At 46.1% G+C, this 24,215-nt stretch overlaps 2 protein-coding genes across 7 annotated transcripts in view; one reads left to right on the top strand and one right to left on the bottom strand.

Annotated features, from left to right (window-relative positions):
• The window catches only part of ELMO3 (engulfment and cell motility 3), a 36,116-nt gene extending 25,961 nt beyond the window's left edge, over positions 1–10,155 (top strand). For 2 of the 3 annotated variants that reach the window (XM_061593868.1, XM_061593871.1), the window contains exons 16-21: positions 518–681; positions 2,158–2,270; positions 2,873–2,977; positions 4,222–4,304; positions 5,378–5,455; positions 6,650–7,299. In XM_061593868.1, coding sequence (XP_061449852.1) covers positions 518–681; positions 2,158–2,270; positions 2,873–2,977; positions 4,222–4,304; positions 5,378–5,455; positions 6,650–6,862 — 756 coding nt within the window. In that variant the 3' untranslated portion in view covers positions 6,863–7,299. Of the gene's footprint in view, positions 1–517; positions 682–2,157; positions 2,271–2,872; positions 2,978–4,221; positions 4,305–5,377; positions 5,456–6,649; positions 7,300–7,330 lie in introns of those variants that run through there. The other variant, XM_061593869.1, reaches the window with a different exon arrangement.
• Positions 10,156–11,330: 1,175 nt separating this feature from the next.
• Positions 11,331–24,215, bottom strand: part of LOC133369016 (F-box/LRR-repeat protein 2-like) — a 20,110-nt gene continuing 7,225 nt past the window's right edge. The window contains exons 2-7 of one of the 4 annotated variants that reach the window (XM_061593801.1): positions 22,922–23,023; positions 17,914–18,909; positions 16,651–16,866; positions 14,116–14,328; positions 12,453–12,670; positions 11,331–12,272 (exon numbers count right to left, since the gene is read on the bottom strand). In XM_061593801.1, the coding sequence (XP_061449785.1) occupies positions 12,098–12,272; positions 12,453–12,670; positions 14,116–14,328; positions 16,651–16,866; positions 17,914–18,909; positions 22,922–23,023 (1,920 nt within the window). In that variant the 3' untranslated portion in view covers positions 11,331–12,097. The remainder of the gene's footprint in view (positions 12,273–12,452; positions 12,671–14,115; positions 14,329–16,650; positions 16,867–17,913; positions 18,910–22,921; positions 23,024–24,215) is intronic. The other 3 variants (XM_061593802.1, XM_061593804.1, XM_061593803.1) reach the window with 3 other exon arrangements.

Genomic DNA, 24,215 nt, shown 5'->3' with positions numbered 1-24,215 from the left:
GATGACACGCAAGACCAAAATAAGGTAGCCCCCCTCCCACAAGTTAGATTTTTTTTAAAATTTAACAGTTGATTTTCTAGAGTTTTTTCTGTGCAAATGCACTGATCACTGAGGAAGAAATCTCACCTTTGTGCAATGTCACAGTTGATGTTAAGTATGTGACAAAACCTATTATCAGTTAAGAACAAAAGAATTATGCCTTTTGCCAAATCACATCTCTCTCCTTTGCTTCAATTTGCAGCTCTAACCTGAGAGAGTGTGTCACAGTTTGGTCCGATGCGCATAAAAACAGGTTCCGAAACTTATCAAATGCACCCGAAATTAACAAGTGTCTAAATCTGAGGCCCCCTTTGAGCTTGACATCCTGGGCCAAATGGCCCTCCTGCCTACCCCTCTGATTGGCCTCGTGTACAAGGATGCTTGGGGGAGCTTGCAAGGGAGAGATGGTGGTGGGGCATTTGGAGCATTTGATGATTATAGGGTACCTTGCCCATCTGTCTGCCTGTGGCCCCTACAGGTGATGCAAGTGGTTCGGGAGCAGATCACCAGAACCCTGGCCTTAAGACCCACTTCGCTGGAGCTCTTCAAGAGCCGAGTGAATACGCTCAACTACAGTGAGATCCTACGTCTGCGTCAGACGGAACGGATGCACCAGGAGGAGATTCTAGCTGCGCCAGTCCTGTAAGGACACCTTGCTATGCATAAAATGTCTGTAGCGCCATATAACAGTCTATGTTTTTGGTATATCTGTTGTTCATTGTGCTTTTGGATATATACTTGAAGGTAGCAATTCTAACTCTTGCTCTGGATTTCCTGATCAAGAAATCCAGGTTGGACTAGATGGTATACAAGGACCCCTTCAGTTCTGATTCTGATCTATAAAGCCCTAATTCAGGGGTGGGGAACCTGTGGCCTTCCAGATGTTGTTGGACTACAACTCCCATCACCCCTTGCTAGCTTACCCAGTGGTCAAAGATTATGGGAGTTGTGGTCCATAATATCTGGAGGGCCACAGGTTCCCCACCTCTGCCCTAAATTGGGATGTGTATTGGTGGGCGTGGCCAAAATGGTGCTGGTAACTCTACATATACACACTCTTTCACCCACATAACACTTAACCCCCCATACACACACATATACAAACAGTACACCCACACAGCACACTCACACACACATATGCAAACTTCCTTTGCCTCCTTGGGCAGCAACAGCAAGGCCTAACCATTTCCTTTATGGATGCCTCATTCACCACAAAGAAGCCTTTAAAAGACTTGATACCTTGCCTTTTTTTCACCTGATGAACTGAGGTTGGGTCACAAAATACAACTGTATACAGTTTGTCCATCTGTAAAGGAATTTTAATAATTACAATCCCATTATGCGATTATTTGTGAGAGTGAAGCACTTGACATGGTATACAGTGTTATGTCAGAGATGACGGACTGAAAAGAACAGGGTGGACCATCTGTTCCAACCAGGAGGATGCTTTTGACACCTGAGACTGAAAATCCAAATAGGCTCCCTTCCGAGATTAACTTTGGAAAAATAATAAATTGCTTACAATTTACTGTCCTTTTTAATGGTGCCCCAAATCTGCCAGATTCTGCTTTATAGCAGGGCCAGCTTTGACTCCAACCTCTTACGCTGTGAATATCCTTATGTCAGGGATGCAGAAGCTGTGGCCCTCCAGATGTTGTTGGACTCCAACTCTGATCAGTCCCAGCCAGCATCGCCAACTGTCAAGGATGGTATGAGCTGGAGTCCAGCAGCATCTGGAGGGCCAATGGTTCGCCATGCTTGCTGTTTGTAATCCTGGGTTGTCTCCAATGTTAGTTCTACTCAGAGTAGACCTACTGAAATTAATGACCATGACTGACTTGCGTAGGATTTACTTTTGATACAACCCACTGCATTTCTTGGATCTTTTCTAGAGAGCAGCAGTAAATCAGGGGAAAGGGGTATGCCAGTTCACTGTTGGAATAGGATGGGGGTAAAAGAGGATCCTCGTTCTGTTTCCAGAGCACGTTGGAAGAGCGAAAATATTCTGTCCTGCCAGCAGCAACGGTGGAGAACAGGGCTGGAGGGCTGCCGGCAGGTCAGCTGGCCTCTGTGTTATTAGGTAGTGGTATTCTTTGTTCCATCGTACTTTTGTCCCAGGGAACTGAGAGAGCGCCTGAAACCTGAGCTTCTCAAACTGATCCAGCAGCAGAGACTCCTGCACCTCTGTGAAGGAACCCTTTTCCGCAAAATTAGCAGCCGGCGGAGACAGGGTAAGTAACAAGGCTGCAAGACATGTTCTTCACTGGAGTGCAGCAGGGAGGAGACCAATGCACTTGGGTGTTTTAGGGTAGTTGTTTATTTGAGAAGGTCTGTTCTGAGAGATCTGCAGTTGCAGGTTGCTTGTCTCTCTTACTTGCAAGAAAGTGCAAAGGTGCGCCAAAGTTGGGGAGCGGCTTCAGCTTCTGCCGTGCCCCCTTGGGAACACTTCAAGGCCAGCACCAGCAGCGAGACACACCTGGCACCATCTCTATCCATCTTTAGGCACCAGGCAAAGACCTTTCTCTTCACCCTTTGGCCCTTGATGTGTGCTGTCTCAATTCTTTTTGTTATTTGGTGGGCTTCTAAGTTTTTCTTGGCTATTATATACGTCTGTGTTTGGCTTTTACTGTATTGAAGAAGTTTTGATTTTATTGATTGCATGTGCTTTTATCTGTGATTCTTGTTTTAAATGTCTGTATGATTTTTTAATCTGTTACGTCAACTAGAGACTGCTTGGTATTAGGTGACTAACAAATGAAATAAATAATACTGGATTTACTGCAGGATGAGCTCTTGTGCTCATAATCTCTGTGACTTCTTTACTCTTTATCAGATAAGCTCTGGTTCTGTCGTCTTTCTCCCAACCACAAATTTCTGCACTATGGAGATGTCGAAGAAGGCGTAGAAAGTCTGCCGATAGAAAGCCTGCAGGAGAAAGGTATACAAGTCTGTCCTGTTGGTTTGTTTTAAAAGATGTACATGTTCAACTTTCATTATTGACTTCCAAGACTGTTCGCTTGTTGGAAGATTCAGGACAGACAAAAAGAAAGTACTTCTTCACCCAGTGCATAGTTCAGTTATGGAACTTGCTCCCACAGGAGACAGTGATGGCCACCAACTTGGATGCCTTTTATTGTTGTTGTCATTATTTTATAGTTTATTTCTATCTCGCCTTTTGGCCAAAAGGCCCTCAAGGCGGCTTACAAAAATAAACACAAATATAGAAATACATATCAATAAAAACAATACAATTTACAAAAATTAAATAACGAGGTAATAACTTTATTACAAAGCAACAGTTACAACTTCCAATGAAAATACAGTAACAAATCACACTTTCCTAATAAATTCCTAACAATTAGACAGTGTCTACTAGTTCTTACATCAATATGTTGACATCAGAACATAATACCACTTTAAAAGAGGCTTAGACAAATTCATGGAGGATAATGCTATCAGCGGCTACTTTCCCTTCATAGCTGGAGGTAGCCTGCTTCTGAATACCAGTTGCTGGAAACTGCAGGAGAGGAGAGTGCCCTTGTGCAGAGGCCCTTGCGGGTTCCCCACAGGCCACTGGACTTGATGAGCTGTTGGCCCGATCCATCTGGGCTCTTCTTACGTTCTTTTGCTTTCTCTGTGACACAAGTTATAAGAGCTAAGGAGAAAAGGAGGTGAGCCGCTCACAACAGCAACAACAACAGTTAGTAACAAATAACAGCTGACTGCTCATTAAGAATTGTGGAGCAGCGAGGCTCTCTTCAGTGCCTGGCTGGGATGCAGAAGAGGGCCTTGGTAGTAGTGACCAATGAGAGAACAAGAAGCGAGAATCCCCAAAGAACACTAACAATGGTACAGTTAGATCATTTCAGACCAGGGCTGGAGAACCTGTGGCCTTCCAGAGATTGTTGGACTACACTTCTCATCTTCCCTCACCATTGGCCACACTGAGGGGAGTTGGAGTCCAACAACCTCTGGAGGGCCACAGGTTCCGCACCAGTGGCCTGAAGGAACCCTGCATGTGGGAGAGTTAAGAACTTAATACATAATTACCTCTTAGATTGAGCATATGTTACTTTGAAACACTTCTCCCTGCTCTTGAATCCTGTGGTTCTCCCGATTCAGGCTGGGCATGTCTATTCTTGTCAGCCAGAGGAGCATTAATCTGTGTGTCTTTGTCCGCAGTTCCTGTGGCAGACATGAAAGTGCTGCTTGTGGGCCGGGATTGCCCTCACACCAAGGAGAAGAGCTCTGGGAAGCAGAATAAGGTGGGTCTGCTTCCATTCCTGTGCCTTCACCTATGTCAGGGATGGGGGAACCTTTGGCTCTCCAGATGTTGCTGAACTACAACTCCCATCAGCCCCAGCAAACCTGGCCATTGGCCAGGCTTGCTGGGGCTGATGGGAGTTGTAGTTCAGCAACATCTGGAGGGTCCAAGATTCCCCCCACCTGAGCTATGTCAGTAGAGGCATTGTGTGCCTGTCTGTGTGCTGCTTCCTCTCCTTAATGTTGCTTCTCCTTACAAGGCACAGCCTACCATTGCTTTGAGTACAACATTTAATTGGATTTTAATATTTGTATGCCACTGTTTCAACCAAGGTGAGCTCAGAGCTGCTCACAACAGTAACAAAGCCAGTAACAAATAAAAGCAACTCTTCCATCACTGACCGCTCATTGAGAATTGTGGAGCAGGGAGGCTCTTCTGGCCGGGATGCAGAAGAGGGCCGTGGTAGTGGTTGCCCTCCCCACATAGGGAAGGCTCTTCAGAATGTGGCAAGCCAACCTGGCTGCTTTTGGGAAATCCTGTTGCCCACTATCTCAGCTTCTATGGTAAACAGGAAAGGTCATGTTGGTGGTGCTGCAGGGGTTGTGCTGAAGCACGACAGGGCCTTCTTGGTGGTGATTACTCCTTTGTGGAATGCCTTCCCTGGCAAGGTGTGTCTATCTCCCTCATTATTCACTTTCAGAAGAAATTTAAAAACATTCCTGTTTACCCAAAGCATTTGATGGCTGACACTGGCTGTGGCAACCTAGACATTAGTAACTATGAGGGTGCATGATTGCTTTTAAATGTTTTTAGATGCTCTAAATGTGTTTTTAAATGTTATAGATGTTTTTAAAATTGTTTTTAAATGTTTTAAATATGTTTTTATTTTATATTTTAAAAATTGTATTGTTTTAACTTTTTGCTGTTAGGCTCCTTTGGAAGGGTGGAATAGATAATAAAGAATTAGATTCTGCTGAGTGGGGCCCTGGACGTCTGCCCCAATGTCCTGCTCTGATGGTACTGCTTGTTGCTGAAAACAACTGGCTTCTCTTCCTGTTTCTCTCTTCCCTCCAGGATCTCCTGGACCTCGCCTTTTCAATCAGCTATGATGTTGGGGAGCACCTCAATTTCATTGCTCCTACACACTACGAAGTGAGTAGCAATTAGCTGCAGAGGAACCCTTCTGTCTTATTTTGTTGTTGTTATGTGCCTCCAAGTCGACTACAACTTATGGTGACCCTATGAATCAGTGACCTCCCTTGCGTCTTAACAAAGTGGGATATTTGCCTTTTTTCATATGTAGATAAGCCAGTCGAGAAGAATGAGTGGAACCTGCAATAAAATGTTACAGTGTGGAGTGCTCACCTTTGCAATTCCACCCAGTCATGCTCTCTACAGTCCCCGGTTTCACCTCCCCTCCCACCTATTCCTCCCCCTCAACAGTCAGACAGCATTTTATAACTGCTCAACATGCTCATACAAACATAGCAAGTTGCCTTACACTGAGACGGAACGTTGATCCATCCAGCTCAGTACGTCTGCACTCACTGGCTGCGGCTCTCCGGGATTTTAGGTAGGGTTCTTTCTCGGCCTTAACTGGAGATACCAGACTTTGAACCTGGGGCCTTCTGCATGTAGAGCAGATGCTCTGCTGCTGGGGTATCCTTAAGTGTTATGTTTTATTTCTAGGCCGCCTTTTGGCCAAAAAAGGCCCCAAGGCGGCTTACACACAAATAAAAAACAAATACAAATAAAAACAATACAATTTACAAAAAATCAAACTAACAAAATGATAGTATTTCTAAAAAGCATCAACAGCTATCCAAAGGCATTCATTTCCTAGTAAAGGACAGTCCCCAGAAAAATGTCACTGAGGGCAGAGGTGAGGGGGTGAAGCAGGTGGAAAAGCGTGCCCCTTGATGGTCCCAGCACAGTCTCGCCCAGCAGCAGTCTGGGGTGGATGCTCAGTTATCATCAGGCTCTTTGGGGGGCCCTCTCCACTTATGAGCTCCCCCCCCCCCGAGTTTTTGTGTACTTCTGCAAACCTCGGGGATTCCCCCAAGTGTGCTGATACTTCCGTCTTGTGCATGAATGGTGCTATTTTGGCTGCATAAGCAACAGCTCTCGCACCTTAACATCAGAATTAGAAGGAGTTATTGGTTTCCTTGTTTGTAGCAATGTGGCAATGGCACACTAAGAACGTAAGAGCCCTGTTTGATCTGACCTATCTAGCCCAGCCTTTCCTCCCATCAAAAAGTTGTTGTGTCGGCTCCCCCATCAGTGCACAGGTTGCAGCTTAAGAATCGCTGATGGGACTAATGAACAACCTTTTTCCTTGTTGTTCAGTTCTGCTTATGGACCGACGGGTTGAATGTGCTCCTGGGCCGAGAGACGGTGAGTGAGCGGATGCGGAGCGACCTGGATATCTTGCTGTCTATGGAGCTCAAACTGAGGTTGCTGGATCTGGAGAACATTCCCATCCCAGATGCCCCACCAGTTGTCCCAAAGCCTCCCAGCAACTTAAACTTCTGCTATGATTTCACCCATATAGAGCAGTAATGGCTACCTCTTTCTAGCATGTATGTAGTCAGGATCTGTGCGGGGCGCATACTGCTTGTTTTGGATGATCCTTCAAACCAGATCAGGAACGTGCTGCAGGCTTTCCTCCTCTTCTCTTGGGTGCCAATTTGCTCCTCCGTGTCTAGTTTGCTGTAACCGTTGTTTCCTGTGACACCGAAACTGAGCAAACTGCTTAGCGCTAGCCTGCAAATCCAGTTCCAACAACAGTTTCAAATCATTGTTTTAGAGATTAGTGATGACCACAGATTGTCTTGTTTAGGTATCACAGTGAACCAAATTGCTGCGAACCAATATTATTGCAAACCCAGAAAGGAGGGTGCTAGCCTGTGGCGGGTTTTCAATCCTCCAACCTGAGCACCCTGTGCATATTTAGAATCCTAATTCTGAGATCAAAAAATCCAGTTTCTTTTAATGGACATGTGGTGTATTTGAATTGCTTTCTTCCAGCGGCAACATTTGGGATCTCTCAGATTTCGAATGATTTCCTCCGAGATGTTTAGTCAGGGACTTGGGAACACGTTGGGGGACAAGGACTTAGGGTCACAAGGACTGAAAATGGAACACTACGAAGGAGGAACAGAGCTGAACCACTGACTCCCAGCCCCCTGTGTGGCCTTCTTGCATCTAAAGCCAGCACCTGCAACCATGGTGCTAGAACGTTACTTTAAAAGAAAGAGAAGCCTGCCTTCTCTAGATCCTGGATTGTACTTTATAGAGACTATATCCCGGGATCTACATGTGATGATGAGCAGCTGTGCAGACGCCCTGCTCCCACAGGCAAAATCTGCCGCTTTACCAACGGACCATTTGGTCGAGGTCTTGTTAATCCTGTGGTGAGGTCGCCTCAGTCATGCAGTTGGCCTGTTTTATGCAAATTAACGGCATTTGGGAAACTTGTTCAGTGGGTTGAAGTCTGACTGTTGCCACTGTGGGATTTGGGTTTGAAGTGAAAGAGGCAGAAACCCTATGGTTAGCAGTCCACCCCCCCCCATCTACGGCTCCAGGGGTAGCAATGTGGTGCCCTCCAGGTGCTGATAGACTACTACTCCCGCCATCCCTTTACATTGGCCTTGCTGGATGTAGCAGTTGAGAGTCCCGACAATATCTCTCCTTCTGAGCCTTTTTCTCAGTCACAGCGAAGAGCTTTGAGGAAGCTTGGTGGGTCAGACTGAGCTTCCGCCGCGTGCAGCATCCTGGGCTACGCACTCAGCATCCTCATTGCGTCCAGCATCCATTGAGCTTTGACTGAGAGTCTCAGTGGGTCAGATTAAGGCTCCATTGAGTCCACCCTCCTGTTTTTCTCTCTGTCCAGCTGGATCAGGGATGGGGAACCTTTTTCACTCGAGGGCTGCAGTTCCTTGTAGGCAACCTCTTGGGGGCTGCATTGTAGCAGTAGGCCAGGCCCAATGAAAGGCTGTCACTCTTACCTTTGTACAGGCTGAGGTTACATCCTAGGCAAGCAAAGCTAGAGGTTTTTACATACCCCGCACATCTCTCCATCCTCCTTCCTGTTCAGCAAGAGACATTGCCACAGTTCAAAGACTCATTCCAACCAGGCAAGAACGCTCGAGGGGCATGTCCTGGAAGAGAGTCTCGAGGGCCAAATAGGGGCTTGGAGTGTCGCATTTGGCCCCAGGGCCTGAGGCTTTGTACTCCTCAGCTGGGTGGATCTGCTCACTCCTAAACCAAGGCATGAATCTTCCCAGCTTATGGAATTCTGGAATCACTCTTGATCAGAGATTTGCCATTTGGGGGGAGGGGGGGGAGAGGCAGAGTCCTCCTTATTCCAGGAAGAAATTAAATCTCCCACCTTAGACATTTCCCTTCTGCAGCACACTTCACAGTGCCCTCTTTCCTAGTTCTGCTTAGCCTGAATGTTGTCGGTACTCGATCTACCTTTGCTACATTTTGAAAGGCGGGAACTAGCACTTTACGAAACCGGCTACCTGGCCATACGAGAGATCTGTTTTCTGATCTGCCTGAGCAACAGGAGAGCTGGTAGGGCAAGGTACTCTGTCTAAAACTGTAGCATATCTACCTTTTCAAGGTACTTTTTCCATGATTGTGGCAAGCGAGGTACAGGATGGAGAGAGGTACTTCTTTTCCGATGATTCCCACTTTTCAAAAACTTTTTTTTTGTAGGCTCCTGAATCAGGGCCTACTCCAGAAAAAGGCTCTTAAAATGTGCTCAGAGTTTTCTTGGAAGTCTTTTCAGGGTATGCAGTATGTGACATGGTACTTATTAAGCCAGGGATATCTGTCTGTGTTGCTTTTGAACAATTTCCCTCAATTCTGCACCGAGCAAAGATGGATTCTGTGGCCAACATCAACTGTGCAAATGGATTTTAAATACCTTCTGTTATTTTGCAGTTCTTATTCTTCTTCATACTTCTAGCTTTTGCTAGCCCTGGAGAGAGAGTGGAGCCATGCAGGCACTGAAGCCTGTGCTATGGCCACTGGATAATTTGTCCTACCCCCAACCCGCTGTGATTTTTACCAGGCATTGCCCATGTAGGGCTAGAAGCTTGCTCTCTCTCTCTCTCTCTCTCTCTCTCTAACAAAAACAGAGATTCTCAGGAAGCTGAATACTGCCCCCTCCCCAGCGTGCCACATTTTGCACTCCAATACTTGAGCAAAACCATGGCATGCACAGAGCTCTTGTTTGTAGCCTCTCTGTGGTAGCTGACAGTGGTGAGCAAAGGCTAACTTTTGGTGTCCTAGAAGGATCTTGGGGGGTGGGAATGTACAAACGATATGAGACGCCACCAGGCTGGCCATCTGCTCCTCCTGGTTCCCTCTTTGGGAGCAGTGATGGGCGAAAGCCAGAAAGGTGACGCTTGGGTGATGTTCCCCTTGGCAGCCACTTTCTTTGTCCTTGTCAGTCATTTTGGAAGTGAATGTGATCTTGTTTGCTTTCACGTGTAAGTTCTCTAGATGTATTGCACGCACACACATATATACTGTATATCTCACAGCACTATTTGCCTCTTTAGAAACACTGAGTCCAATTGCACTGGAGCGACCCTTTCCTCATCTCCACCCTTGTCCCCTCTCTGTGTATTAATTACTCCTGCAGTATTGTAAGTGCCCACTGACTATAATAGGAAACATTCCTTTCTTTCAGTATCTCTTGTAAAGGGACTTCCCAGACCCCTTGAATTCCTTCCTGCTCAGGTGCTTCTACTGTAACATGTTCACTGTGGTACTGCCTTTGGCAAAGAGGCCTTCATCATTATCATCATCATAATAAAAAAGGGAATTATCTTTATGCATTTTTGGTAACTGGTGTGAGTCCTTAAAGATTTGGAATGACTGTGCACGAACAATAGGAATGGATTTCTCTGCTTGCCACTGTTAAAATATGCTGTTTTTCCTCACATGAGATGTTTTAGAGGTCATGATTGGTATTTAGAAAGCCTGATACAGTAGGGCCCCGCTTTACGGCGTTCCGCTTTAACGTGTTCCACTAATGCAGCGGCTTTTGTTTTTAATTTAAAAGCTATTTTTTTCTCTTTTGCGACGTTTTTGCATCATTTTTGCGTGACGAGGCCCATTAAAGTCAATGGGGTTCCACTTTACGGTGTTTTCCGCTTTATGGCGGGGGTCCGGAATGGAACCCGCCGTATAAGCGGGGCCCCAGTGTAAACATTTCAACATGGATAAGGATGCTTTGTGGGACGGTGTGTGTGGATGTGTAGCAGAACATTGTTGCATAACACTTTGTTCAGGTGTGAACCTTTGGCTTTCCGGATGTTGCTGAACTACAACTCCCATTATCCTTGGCCATTGTGCATGCTTGCTGTGGCTGGTGGGAGTTGTAGTTCAGCAGCATCCAGAGGGCCTCAGGTTCCTCCATCCTGGGAACATGAGACATGCAGCCTGTTAAAAGGAGCACCCCATAGTTTTGTTTTGAAGTCCTGATTGGGACTCAGTACCGCTACAGAATCCTAAACTGCATGCTGGGACGTACAAGCAGGCCACCAGAGAGCTGCTAGTATGCCACAAAGGAATGGACCAAATAACAAAAAGCTCCTGGACGCCCACAGGGGAGGCTGCCTGTTGCCATCCATGCATGATTAACTGTGTTTGCTTTGCCTCCTTCCAATCAGCCTCCACCAGTGGTTGGCAGTTCTTCCCCATCTCTTCTTTGGTGCAACGGGAGCATTCACTCCCTGCCCATACAGACCACTCAGAATTACCCACTCGCAGAGAACGTTGCCTGTTACATCAATGAACGAGAGACCACTGCTCTCTTTTTTTCAGGTATCTTGGCTGTAAAGAAGTTTGGAAAATGTGGCCCTTGTTGCTGCGGCGGCACTCTGGGGGGTTAGCTGCAGTCTGGGAATGTCTCTTGTTAGGAGCCAAGTTGGGAAAGGGCAGTGTTTGACAGACTGCTGTTGTCTCTTGACCTTAAAACGCAAAGCACGTATAACAGATACCAGAGTCCTTTATTAGTGCAATTTGGGTATGTGTATGAAAAAACCCTGATACATAAACATAGTAAAGGCTTAGAAAAGATGAGGGCAGGCAGGGGATTGGCTTTCTCGCCCGGATATTGTTTGCAGGAAGGAGCTAGCTGAGACTCTTTGGTTGCAGAATCATCTCTCCATTGCTGCCTGGTTATGCCATGGATTGCTTTGGTGTCAAGAGTGACCTTCCAAAGGGGATGCTGCCATAGGTGCCTCTAAAACTGGCAGCAGTGTACCAGGGGGGACCCAGAAGAAGGAAGTCTCCCTGGGTGCAATTTTTCAGTTGAGCATTTTTATCCCTCTCAATGACAGGGAAGTTGCAGCCGCTGAAAGCTCGGTGCAAAGTAAGTGCTTGTCACTGGCCATGTCCAAGAATACGTCGGTAGCTGTTACTCTCTTGCTTTATTGCTGCTGGTTACTGTTCCTGCCGGCACAAGATCTACCAGGCTCCAGGTAACTTCTTCCAAAGCCAAGGTAAACTTCCTGTTCTGCTTGAGGGGTAGGGAGGATAGGAGTCTTGTGCAATAGCTAGCTGTTCCTCCAGCAAAGTGGGCTTGAGAGAGGCCCACACTCTATAGGGGAAGGTCTATGTTATGGACCCACCTGTTGGCAGTGGTGCAGCTGTTTTTAACAGTGGGGCTACCAAGTCTAGGAGCTGTTCAACAAGGCAAATCCCCTATCCCCATTGGTGCAGTGTGGAGAAGGAGTGCCAGCTCGATCATCAGTTATCTCTGAACCTTCAGCCTCAGAGAGTGATGGAAAGGTCCGCTCCGCCTACAAACCGCGACTGGATGCTAGTCTGGCTCTGCAGTGGGAGTTCTGATTGGAAATGCTCAATGTCCGTCATACTGATCTTGCTGCACATGGAGACGTCCAAGCACTTCAGCTGCCAACACTCTTGGCCAACAGCCTTCAGTGTCCTGCAAGGGAAAGTCCACTTCTTGTTGACATGTCTCCGCTTCTCTCCCTCCCTGCCCCATTCCACAAGGCAAGCCTGGCCCTGAAGCAGCCTTTGAAGGCTTCCCCCCGGCTTGCACCTTTCTCTGCACCTGCGAGCCTCACCCTTGCCAGTGACCTTTGGACTCTGCAGCACTACTCACCGGGGCGTTAGCTGGTTACAACCAGAAAGGATGAGATGCTGAAGTCTGTGCAGGGAGCCGACTGCCTCCACAAAGCCTTTGTCGCTCAGGTTTGCACAGTGGCTTAACGCAAGGTGCTCCAAGCTCCGGCAGTTGTGAGCAATGGCTGTAAGGCTAGCGTCTGTGATGTTAGTCACAAGGCTGAGGGACAGGTGGCGCAGCTCAGGGAAGCTGATGACCTGGAGAGGAATAACAGAACAAGCCACTGCAAGGAGGGTAAAGGAAGTCTGGTGGTCCCTCCTGGGCACTGTGACGAAGGAGGCCCAAAAAAGCATATTTGGCTTTTGCTGTGCATTAGCCAAGTCCAAAATCATTTAGGGTGGAACTACACATTTGGAAATTTCACGTGCAAACAGACGGGACTGTCGTGATGTGGTTGTAACCGTGAAATATGACTTCTTTCAGGGCTGGGGGCTGACTAATAGCAAGGTAGAGGGTTTCTGGAATATACCAAAGTGCAGTTGGCAGTGGGATTGCGTGCGTCTGTGTGAATGCATCCCTAGGTCAACACCTCTTTGTCGAAACACATCAGGAAGAAGGCTAGGCTCAGAACCTTTTCCAATGACACACTAACTTTCAATGGGCCGGGAGTTTGGGCTGGGCAAGTGCTCCCCCACATGCAGCCTCCCTCTGCCATCTGATGCAGCACAGTACCCAAGAACTATACTGTGTTAATACTTTGAACTCTTATTCCAGATCTCACAATGGAGCAATTTCTTATCTCGCTGTGAGCATGTCACCCCCTTGCATCACGGCCTCATTCTAACTCAGATGGGTCTTACATAAGAGTAAGAAGCAGAAGCTTGAACTTCAGAGCTGTCCCTGCCACCATACTAGTTACATATGCTGCTGCTGACTTTCCTTGCATTCCTTTTTGCATCTTCAGACAGTGTTCTTCTGTCTACCCCTTTCATCCTCCCACTTAAAAAAAAATGCATGCGACACGTTTCACCCTGTATCAAACCACTTCCCCTTCCTCTGTGACCAACTTTTTAAACTGAGTCTTTTCTAAACCATCCTAGCCTTATCTTCTTGCTGCCCACTGTTTAGGGGCCAATCCCTCTGCTCATTGACGTCTCACTACCCACACATGCTTGCCTTCCGTCAGTCTACCTGGAATCATACCGCTTCTGTATCTGGCACTGTTGGAGCTCTAAAGATGCTTAGTTTGAGTAGGTGTCCCATTTAGGTCAGTGAAAGGATGTAGCTTGGTGGTAGGACAGATGCTTTGTCTTGCAAAAGGTCTCCAATTCAGTCATTGGCATCTCTACATAGGGCTGGGGAAAACGGTCAAATCATGCCAAGCTGCCGCCTGTCGGTGCAGACTAGGGATGGGGAATCTGTGGCCCTCCAAACATTTGTTGGACTACAGTTCCCATCATTCCTGATAATTGGCCACAAGCCCCTCCCCCTCAGGTGTAGATGATACTGATCTAGAAGGACCAATGGTCTGATGAGGTAAGACTATGCTCTTATGGTGGTACTTCTGCTACTCCAACGCCACGGCTTAGCTGGTTTCTTCTGCAAGAAGAACACTCTGCTTCCTAGGAAGTGTCCTGCTACCAACTCAGACCATTTGTCCATCTAGCAAAGCATCTATTTTTGCAAACTGCAGTGCCCAAACCTTAGCTATGCTTGCATCTGTGAGTTTTACACAGGCCGTCAGGTCAAGCTCTTGAAGACGAGTCAGGGCATTCAAGGAGGCTTGATGATTCTGTCGGGCATCCTGCTTGGCGAGGTCAACGAGAATCTGGGTGTCCTGCTCCAAATCCTGTGGAGGTGGCAGGAAAAATCCCATGTTGCCAAAGTTCCTGCTGAACTTTGGGCCAGTGTCCTTCTGTCAAGGCAACCGAATGTGGGGTTAAAGGAAGCTTGGACCATATTGAGCACCTCTTTTTTCCTGTTTGGGCCATACCAGATGAAGACTGATGCTGTGGCTTTGTGTAAACCATGATGGAATTGCCACAACACAGTGAAGAGTAAGGCTGTGATGTGTCCACAATTGCAGACATTTCCTTAAGCACGTGTTCTCTCCAGACAAAAAGTTTTTTACTTATGGTGGAGCATTTTGTAGAGGTTAAGAGTGCTCCTGTCCCAGACCCCCTCCTCTTAGTGAAACAAAAGCAGACCATGACACAGACATGTGTATACAGTGCCACAGTGGATGGTGTATGTTTAGCGCAGACTCATCCCACCCAAATTGCGAATATACTGAAAGCCTTAATGGTACAGTTGTCTGCTAATACCTCATACCTTTATCAACATAGCTTGCCAAGCTGCGCCAAATTCCAGATGAGTCTGAAAGAAGCACCTGACCCTCTCTGTTTTAAACAAGCCTGAGGCTTATCCAGCCTGTGGTTTCTTGTGTGCAGAGTGCACAATAAACTACAGGGACCCATAAGACAGCAAGAACCAACTTGCTCAATGGAATCAAAGATTCAGCTACGTGAAGCATTCTGCCTACAATAGTTCCTCCAGGAAGCTCATGAGCAAAGCATGAAAGTGAAGGTCACCTACAGTCTGAGAATCAAAGCTAGAGTATCCATGTTGGTTGTCCTAGGATAGACCTACTCTCCATGAATTTGTCAAATCTTTATTTTTTTTACAACACCATCTGCTGGAGCGGCCATTGCCATAAATTGTTGCAATGGACATTGTACATTCCTGCATTTTGTGAAATGCTTCCTTCTGTTTGCCTTGGATTGTCCTGGGACAGCAGAGCAGAAGGGAAGAACTGACCACTAGGAGGTTATATGTCCTCATCACAGGAAGAGCATCCTGGCCGCATCCATCATCCAGGGAAAGAGCAGTAGCAGAATTTGTCTCTGCCCTCCCTGTCAAATGAACACTGCCAGTTGCCTTGGGACAATTTTTCAAAATAATTAATAAATCACAGGTCTTAGATTAATCCTAGGTGGTTGAATGTCACCTGTCCCTCTGCAAAAGTTAACTGATACTGAGGACCTAGGGGCCACATAACTAGTCAGCATGCCAGAATTTCTATGTTCTTGGGATTAAATCAAAATAGCCCCAGTAACTAGGGACAGGTAAGTACCACAACTCAGGAAGCTGAGAAACACCCACCATTCCTTTCCATGTCTGGGCTGGGCAAAGTTTTCCAGGCTGACTCTGAGAAGGTAGATACCTTTTCCTTTGGGAGACTTCTGCAGTGATAACAAGGAGACAGCCTGTTCTGGTCTCCTTAAGCTGTGTGGCTCAGCGCGGTCCAGAGTGTAAACTATAGGAGTTGGACTGTGACAAATCAGGAGGATAGACCCTGGAAACGAGTGAAGTTACCAGCCTCATCTCTGAAGCTTTATTCGCTACCATAGACAAAATGTGATCCGTTCCAGGGCAGAAACTTGCCCCCAGGATCTATAATCCTGTCCATCCCTTTATTTGTGTGCGTGCGTGCGTGCATGAGAGAGATGGGGGCAGTCCTTCCTATTCCAATGCAGACAGGCTAACAAGTTAGGCTGATGACCTCTAGAGAGTCAACAAGATTTGAACAGTTTCCTGCTAATAGGACAAATTAAGCGTGAAAGAGGGAGCAGCTTCTCATGGACTCCTTTTGAAAAAGGGAAGGGATGATCCACTCCTCTGACACTTCCACAGTCGTATCACTGATACTACCAGTTAGGGATGGGGAGATCTGTCTGTTTTGGTTCTCTATTTCTCACTTTTCTAATGTTAAATTCAGTTCTCTACATTTCTACAGCAATCTGTGGGGTTTTTTTTAAATCCTCATGAAAATTCTCCACCATTTTAGTGCAATTTTTTTCCAAATAAACACATTTTTGTAGGCAGGTACACATTTTTGCAAGCCATTTCTCATCACATCATGCCTTTTTGCATGTTATTTTCACTCATATATTCATTTTTATGCACACTTTCCCCTACTATATGCATTTTTATAAATATTATTTAGTTGGCAAACTGCATCCCAAAATTCTAATAAATGCAAATTTCGAAGGACGGCTGTGTGTCAGTTCTCATATTGTTTTGGAAAGTGCGAATTTGATAAATTCTGCTTGAAATGTGAACTTAATCGAAATTCTCACCCATCCCTACTACCAATACACAATATTTTGTTCTCTCTCCCTACCCCCACCCCGGGCCCTGTCATCTGACCATAAAACATGAGTTCATGTTCTCAAACCTCTCTGGCACGTTCGCGCTCCTCTTTGGGCTCCTGAACCCCCAGCAGGCCCCAATCCATCAGCTCCTTGCACCAGGCCAAACGCAGGACTGTCAGGTGCAAGAGATGGGAAGCGATCGCTTGGATGCCTCTGTTGGTGATGGACACACAGGATGAGAGATCCAGAACTCGAAGGCTCTTGCTTAGGGATTCAGCCAGTGAGAGGACTGAGTTATCCTGTGGAAGGGGGAAAAAAAGATACAGTATCAGATTTCCCCCCATTAGCATAATCCTAAAGGCTTGTGGGATGGGTTAATACACCTCCCTGCCCCCTCCCAAATCCAATTTATTTTTGCCTTATACCAGCTCAAATTATTAGTCAGCCTAGGTTAGTGCTGCTTGCTCTGATTGGCAGAGGCTCTTCATGGGTCTTTCTCAGCCTTGCTGTCCAAGATCCTTTTAGATGGAAACACTGGGAATTGTTGAGAGCCAGTGTGGTGTGGTGGTTAGGGTATTAGATTGGAACCAGAGGAGAGCCAGGTTCAAATCCTCACTCAGCCATGATGATAACTGGGTGACCTTGGCAGTCACCTTATGGCTACCTAGCCTACCTCATAGGGTTGTTGTGCACATAAAATGGGAGGGAGTGGATAACCATGCATACCACTTTGAAGTCCTTGGTAGGAAGGCAGGATATAAATCAGGGGTAGCCAATATGGTGCCCTGCAACTAGTTTAAGGGATTATGGGAGGACAGGATTATCAGTGGCTACTAGGAGGTCCCATGTTCATGGATGGTATACTTCTGAGTACCAGCTCCTGGAGAGCTAAGCTGCTGTCTTCATGTGGGCTTTTCACAGGTATCTGGTTCACCACTGTGGAAAACAGGATGCTAGACGAGATAGACCTTTTGGTTTGATCCAGGAAGGCTCTCCTTGTGTTCCCTGAATATGTCTTGGCCCCAATTTAATTAAGGATTAAAAAAAAAAAAAAGCAATCATAACCTATGTTTTTTGAAAAGCTGTTTGTCCACTATACATTTGGACACCTCTTAAGATATCATAACCAAATTTTGCATAAAGGTTCCTGAGATCAAGGTGCAGGTTTTCTTATTATGTTTGGATACAATTGAACATCATTTTGTTCAAGATAACAGACTGAACCTTTCAAAACTGGATTGGTTTTTAACTTTCGAATTCGAAACTGCTCTGATCTTTTTGGTTTCTTAGAAGTTCCAAGCACCGCTGGGTATAAAGCTATTAGTAATAAATAATAAAACAAATACCTTTGAACTTACTCGTAGTAAAGAGCAGAAGGCAACGTTCAGGGAGGCCAGTTTGGGCTGTCCCTTGATAGTCCCAAAAGCTTTCACCAGTTCGCTGCAGCTCACAAGGCTGCATTCAGACACATCCAGCCTTTGGAGATGCCTCAGGTGTGAAATTCCCTGGAAGCCAGCATCGGTTGCTCTTGGGAGCTTCCGCAGGAACAGGTGCTGAAGGGACAGGAGCCGGGAGCTGATCACAAGGACGGCCCGGTCGGACAGCTCAGAGCAGCCGCTCAGGTCCAGCAAGGTCAAGTGGGGCTGGTGCTGACACAGGATGCTCACGGCCTCATTGGTAAGATCCTGGCAGGCCTGTAGAACCATCTCCTGCAGGCGTAAGTTCTCCACCTGCACCAGGGATTTCATAGCTTGGCTCGAGATGCTGGTGCCACTCAAGTCCAAAGCCATCATGGTGCCGGCTCGCTGCCGGAGGAACTGCAGGAGGTTGCGAAAGGACAGCAGAACCGAGGAGTTGTAGTTACTGGAGCTGTCGTAAGTGTCCACCTTGAAGGTAATGTGGCAGCGGGCGAGGGCAAGCTTGGCCAGGCATGGGCAGCAGCTGGTCAAGCGGTTGAAGGTGAGGTCCGACAAGTATCGCACTCCGGACAGGTTCAGCTCTTGCAAGTTGATCAAAGCTTCTTGGGCTTGCAAGAAGGCCTCCTCCTTGGAGAGCAGGGTCCCGGGCATGAAGAGACTGTTGCAGCCACTCAGATCCAAGGCCGTGAGGCAGGGGCATGCGAGAAGGAGTTCTGCAAAGTTGGCCTCCGTCAGGCTGCTCCCGTGCAGGCATAAGCTGCGCAGGTGAGGCCCCAGGTATCTGGTGACAGACTTGATGACATCCCGGGAAATGGTGGAACCGTCCAGGTTTGTCATCTTGATGCTGGACACGTGCCTTCGGGACAGGCTCTGGATGGTCCTGAGCGAGGCAGAGGTAGCTGGGATGTCATAAAAGATGCTCTCCTAGAATTGGAGTTGGGACTACATGGTGAGGACAGGTACATGCATATGGAGAGAGAGGTGGCAGAATTCATTACCAATCTACCAAAAACCCTTCTACATTCAGAGCCAGTGTGCCATAATGCATGGAGTGTTTGGATATTCATTCATTCGTTATTTTATTTGTATGCCACCTTTCCACAAAAAAATGCGCTCAAGGCAGCTTACAACAAGGTAAACAGAAATACATCTCAAAAACAATTGCAAAAACAATTTCCTAATAACAAAAATAATAAAACAGTAACATAACAACAAATATAACAGCAAGCAAAAACAACATTTCAATATTATGAACATAATAAACCAATCTTTAAAAACAAAGAAGTACCCATTAACACACCCCGCCCCTAAGGAAAACCATCTATTCTATCTCCTACAAAACTTCATTATTCTGAGTGGGGGCTTGTTTTGGAGGGACTGCTGAGGAGATGGACCGAGAGACATGGCTATAGATTTTCATTAAGCGAGGAAGCTCACTGGGATGCCCCAGGACAAGTCACATGTGCCCTATCTTAGCCTTACCTGTTTCGGAGGATTGTTGTAAGGTTTAAAAAAACTTCACTGCCCTGAGCATCTTAGAGCAGGGGCGGGGAACCTTTTCAGCTCCATGGGCCAGATCCTTATCAGGATCAGCCAAATTTGCCATGTGGGCGGGGCTGTCCACCTGTCAATCACACACCAATATGACAGCCCATGATTGACAGATGGGTAGGGCTGCCTATCTGTCAAGATCCCTTGTGCAGCTCTTCAAGTCTCCATATGCTCCCCTTTTAAACTCCCAATTTTGGAGGTTTCATAGGGGGCCACTGGGAGACTTGCAAGGCCCTTTATACTCCCTCTTTAAGGAGACGCCAGCCCTAGTGCATTCAGTGGGCTAGGGAGAAAGGGAGACTGGCCATGGTAGCCTATTTCAGAAGAAATACTAAACTTACAGTATTAACAAACCAAAGCATGTCAATAGGAGGACAACCAATACGGTGAGAGGTCTGGAAACAGACCTATGAAAAATGGTTAAAGGATCTGGGTATTTATTTACTTGTTTTTATTTATAATTTCAATTCTATCCCACCTTCCCTCCATGGACCTCAAGGTGGCCTATGTGGTTTTCCCCCTGCTCATTTTATCCTCACAACAACCCTGGGAGAAGGGTTAGGATGATGACTAGCCCAAGGTCACCCGGTGAGCATCATGGCCAAGTGGAGATTTGAACCCTGATCTCCCAGATCTTAACTCCAACACTAACCACTACGCCATACTGTACAGTGGATCTGTTTAGCTTGAAGAAGAAAAGGTGATGGGGAAGACATAAAACTCCACATTATTGGGTTTCAGACATCAATTGGTAACATAATTAGCTCAGGCTTTCACAGTTTAGTAAATCAAAGGGGTAATCCTCATAGCAATGTCTGTTTGTTTTAGTTGATCTGCTGCACTTTTTGTGTATGCATGTGTGTGTATATATATCTCAGCCCTGTTTTATTGTATTTGGTTTACATATTTGTTGTGCATCTCCCTGGGCTCTTCTCAATGAAGGACAATTTAAACATAAATCAGTATGGTCTTCAAATATCTTGAAGGGCTGTTACAAAGACCATGTAGCAGGATTAGAACCAATGGGTGAAAATTGCAGGGGAGCAAATTTCAGCTAAACATTAGGCAAAGAGTGGAACAGATTGACCTGGGAGGTGATGGGCTCTTGTTTTCCTGGAGGTATTTAAGCAAAGACTGGATGCCCATCTGTCAGGAATGTTCAGGAGTGGGGAACCTCCAACCCATATGCCAAACTTGGCCTGCCAGCCTTCCCCATTTGACCCGTGACGCCATTTTTCTGAATCCGCGCCCACCTGTCCCACACCCGATGTATGACAAGCAGGTAGAGACATGGCTGCAGGAAGCAGGATTGATGCAGAGGGAGTTCAGTCCTGATTGGTTCAAGTACGCCAGCCAGTTCCACTTGCCCAAGTTAGCCCACCAGAGTGGGGGGAAAATACTGCACAAAGCAGAATTGAACCACCCCGCCTGCCCGCTGATGACCTGATGCACGGGGAGTTCAGTTCTGTTAGTTTGGGCACACCAGCCAGTTCTTATTGGGTCCTGGTTGGTGCACCTGTACCTCTGCACAAAGCAGGATTGAACCTCCCCTCATCTGCCGGTGTGTGTGTATGTATGTATGGCGGGGGTGTTTCACTCCTGCTTTGTGCAGTACCTCCCTCTTGCAGGGACAACCCTACCCATCACCTGATGTCAACATGGCATTAGATAATTGACAGGTAGATGGCCCTGCCCGTCTGTCAAAGTTGGCCCACTGGGGTGCAGGAGATAAAATATCTGGTCCACTAGGCCAAAACAGTTCCCCATCCCTGCTGTAGTTGCATCCTGCGTTTAACAGGGGGTTGGATTCGGTGACCTTCAAGATCCCTTCCAACAGTTTCATGTGTTATGTGAATGAGCAGCAATGAGAGCAATGCTCATTCTCCTCCCCTGGCAAAGAAACTGAAAGCTCTTTTGTTTCCTGTTATAAACTAACTAGAGTTTCCTGTTATGCCCAAACAAGAAGAAACCTAACTTGTTTAAACTGTAATGTCTCATCTAGCCAAGATAATTATGATTCTGTTTGGATGGTTAGGGGAAGGGTCATAGTAGCTCGGTGGTGGAGCACATGCTTTGCATGCAGAAGGTCCCAGGTTCAATCTTCGGCATCTCCCGGTACAGCTGGAAAAGGCTCCTGCCTGAAACTCTGGAGTGCCACTGCCAGTTAGTGCAGATAATACTGAGATAGATGGACCAATGGCCTGACTCAGTATAAGGTAGCCTCCTAGGTTCCTTAAAACAGGAAGTAAAGGTTTTCAAACTCTTTGCAGCCATGTCAGAGGAGGAGAAGTGAATGGAGAATGTACAAGGCTTGTTATTGTTCATTCCTGTAGGGTGATATTCAGTGCTAATCCTAGTCAGAGTAGACCCAATGGAGTTAAATTGACAAGACAAATTTAGGTTCATTAATTTCAGTGGATCTATTCTGAGTAGGATTTAGTTGAATACAACCCATAATGGTGAACTGTGGGATCCTCCAGACAACCTGTTCCTTGGGCATTCACCCTGATTTGCTTGCTAAATACTTACATGGAGATTAGACAAAGGGTTCCCAAACTGTGGTCCATAGACCACCAGTGGTCCATTAGCTTCATCCAGGTGATCCATGGCATGTCCACATTAAATATTCATATTAATTTTTAATTATATTTTATTGCTTCTTTTATTCTTATATTGTATTATTATATTACAACTTGAATTTTATGGAATGCATATCGCAATACAATAAAATACTGGGCTCCTATTAGGAGGAAGGGCGGAATATAAATCTAATAAATAATAATACTATAAATAAAATACTATATACAAAATAAAAGAAACAAAATACAATTAAAAGTAATACAGAATCTAACACAGTACATTACAATTGATAAAACGGAGGAAAATCATTAAGTGGTCTGCCAAGATCCTCAGCAATTTTCAAGTGATCCACTGGAAAAAAAAGTTTGGGAACCACTGAATTAGACTATGTCCAGCCTTTATTGACTATTTGTTCTGATTTGTTTGTGGGGAAGTTATACGTCAGTGAGCATTCATCCTGTATTCATCCCAATTGGCTTGCATAGTGGCTTATACGTGTTCCCAATAATCGTTTGTTCATCCCACACTTTTCAGTGCATTTTCCCATCACTTTCCTAACTACAAAAGTCCAGTTTTTTTTTAAGTGGACTTGTGCTAAGTAAGGTAAGAGAGTGCTTGAATCCATATTAATTGTGCAACCCTAAATTTCCAGCATGTGCGTGAATCCCTCCTGCAAAATATTGACAGTCTGGAGGTGACCTGTGACTTAGCATTATGTCTGAAATAGGGCTATGACTCTCCAGCAGGGCAGCCTGGTAGAAACAATGAAAATATGGGTAGACTTGTCAACGCAAGAGCTTGTTACCTGGCGCAGGGTGTCTTGGGCTGCAAAATACCATGTTTGATTCACTAGAGAGGCCTCCTTCCTATCTGCAATGGGCAGGAAGCTCAGGATATAGGTAATAACCTGCAAGGAAGAAACATGGTGAAGAGGGAAAAGCCTTACGACAAATTCACGGAGGACAAGGCTTATCAATGGCTACTAGCCATGACGGTTATGCTCTGCCTCCAGGGTTGGAGAAAGCATGCTTTTGAATACCAGTTGCTGGAAACTGCAGGAGAGGAGGCTGCTCTTGGGCTTAGGTCCTGCTTGAGGGCTTCCCCTAGGCATCTGGTTGGCCACCGTGAGAACAGGATGTGGATTAGATGGGCCATTGGCCTGACCCAGCAAGCTCTTATGTTCTTGGCCATGGGTGCTCCCTTCTTTTACAGCAGCAGGGTGGAGATTGCCAAGAAGGAAGACCAACTTAAATCAAGATTCCCAAGTGTTTCCTGAACAAGAGTGGATCCTGATCTAGCTGTTGCAAATGCAATGGTTAAAATGGGTTTAAACCTGAACAAGAGTAGATCCTGATTTAGCTGTTGCAATTGCAATGGTTAAAATGGGTTTGCAGTCTTTATCCTCTCCAAAACCATAATTTAAAATCTCTGGCCATCCTGCCCATTTCCTTTCTGTGCTTCACAATGATATCTGCTTAGAGAGAAGAAGCAATTATGAAATTAATGGAGCAAGGTCTGGCAAATTAATGGGCACAACAACATGGTTTCTACAAGCCATGGAAAGTATATATCCATGCTTTTGGGCTGATAATTCTAAATATTGGTAATTTTGCCACAGTAACAAATAGTATAGGCTTTTTTATCTGAGATCAAGTCCATGGGTCTCTTTTTCATAAAAAAGCCATTGTTAGTGCAGTGAGTTGGACCTGGTTTTGTGTGCGTGTGAGAGAGAAATGGATTCAGCTTCTGTAAGGTCAAACATTGTGGGGCCAGACCTACAGCATCCTTGGCACATGGCACAAAGCAGGAGCCTGGGTACCAAAAAATAGCATGCAATGTCAGGTTGAGCAGAGAACTCTTATTTAGACCAAGAATACTAACCTGGTCATTTTGGGGTAAAGGGAGCCTAGAACTAAAGCCAATGATGATGCCAAGAATGGGAATTTGGTAGGAGAGGACTGGGACCGGGGCACTTCTAGCAATTACTTTAGCTGGAAATCTTTCCTTGTGTTAGGGAGATTGGCTCCCTGAATTGCTAGGTAATACCTGAAATTGGGATACCTCCCTCCCCACTTCATCAACCCCATTCCTAGCTAAGG

Source organism: Rhineura floridana, chromosome 13 (genome assembly GCF_030035675.1).
Source record: "Rhineura floridana isolate rRhiFlo1 chromosome 13, rRhiFlo1.hap2, whole genome shotgun sequence".
In the NCBI taxonomy this organism is placed as follows: domain Eukaryota; kingdom Metazoa; phylum Chordata; class Lepidosauria; order Squamata; family Rhineuridae; genus Rhineura; species Rhineura floridana.
Note: the sequence above shows the minus strand (reverse complement) of the source record. Positions and strands in the feature narration are given on the sequence as shown.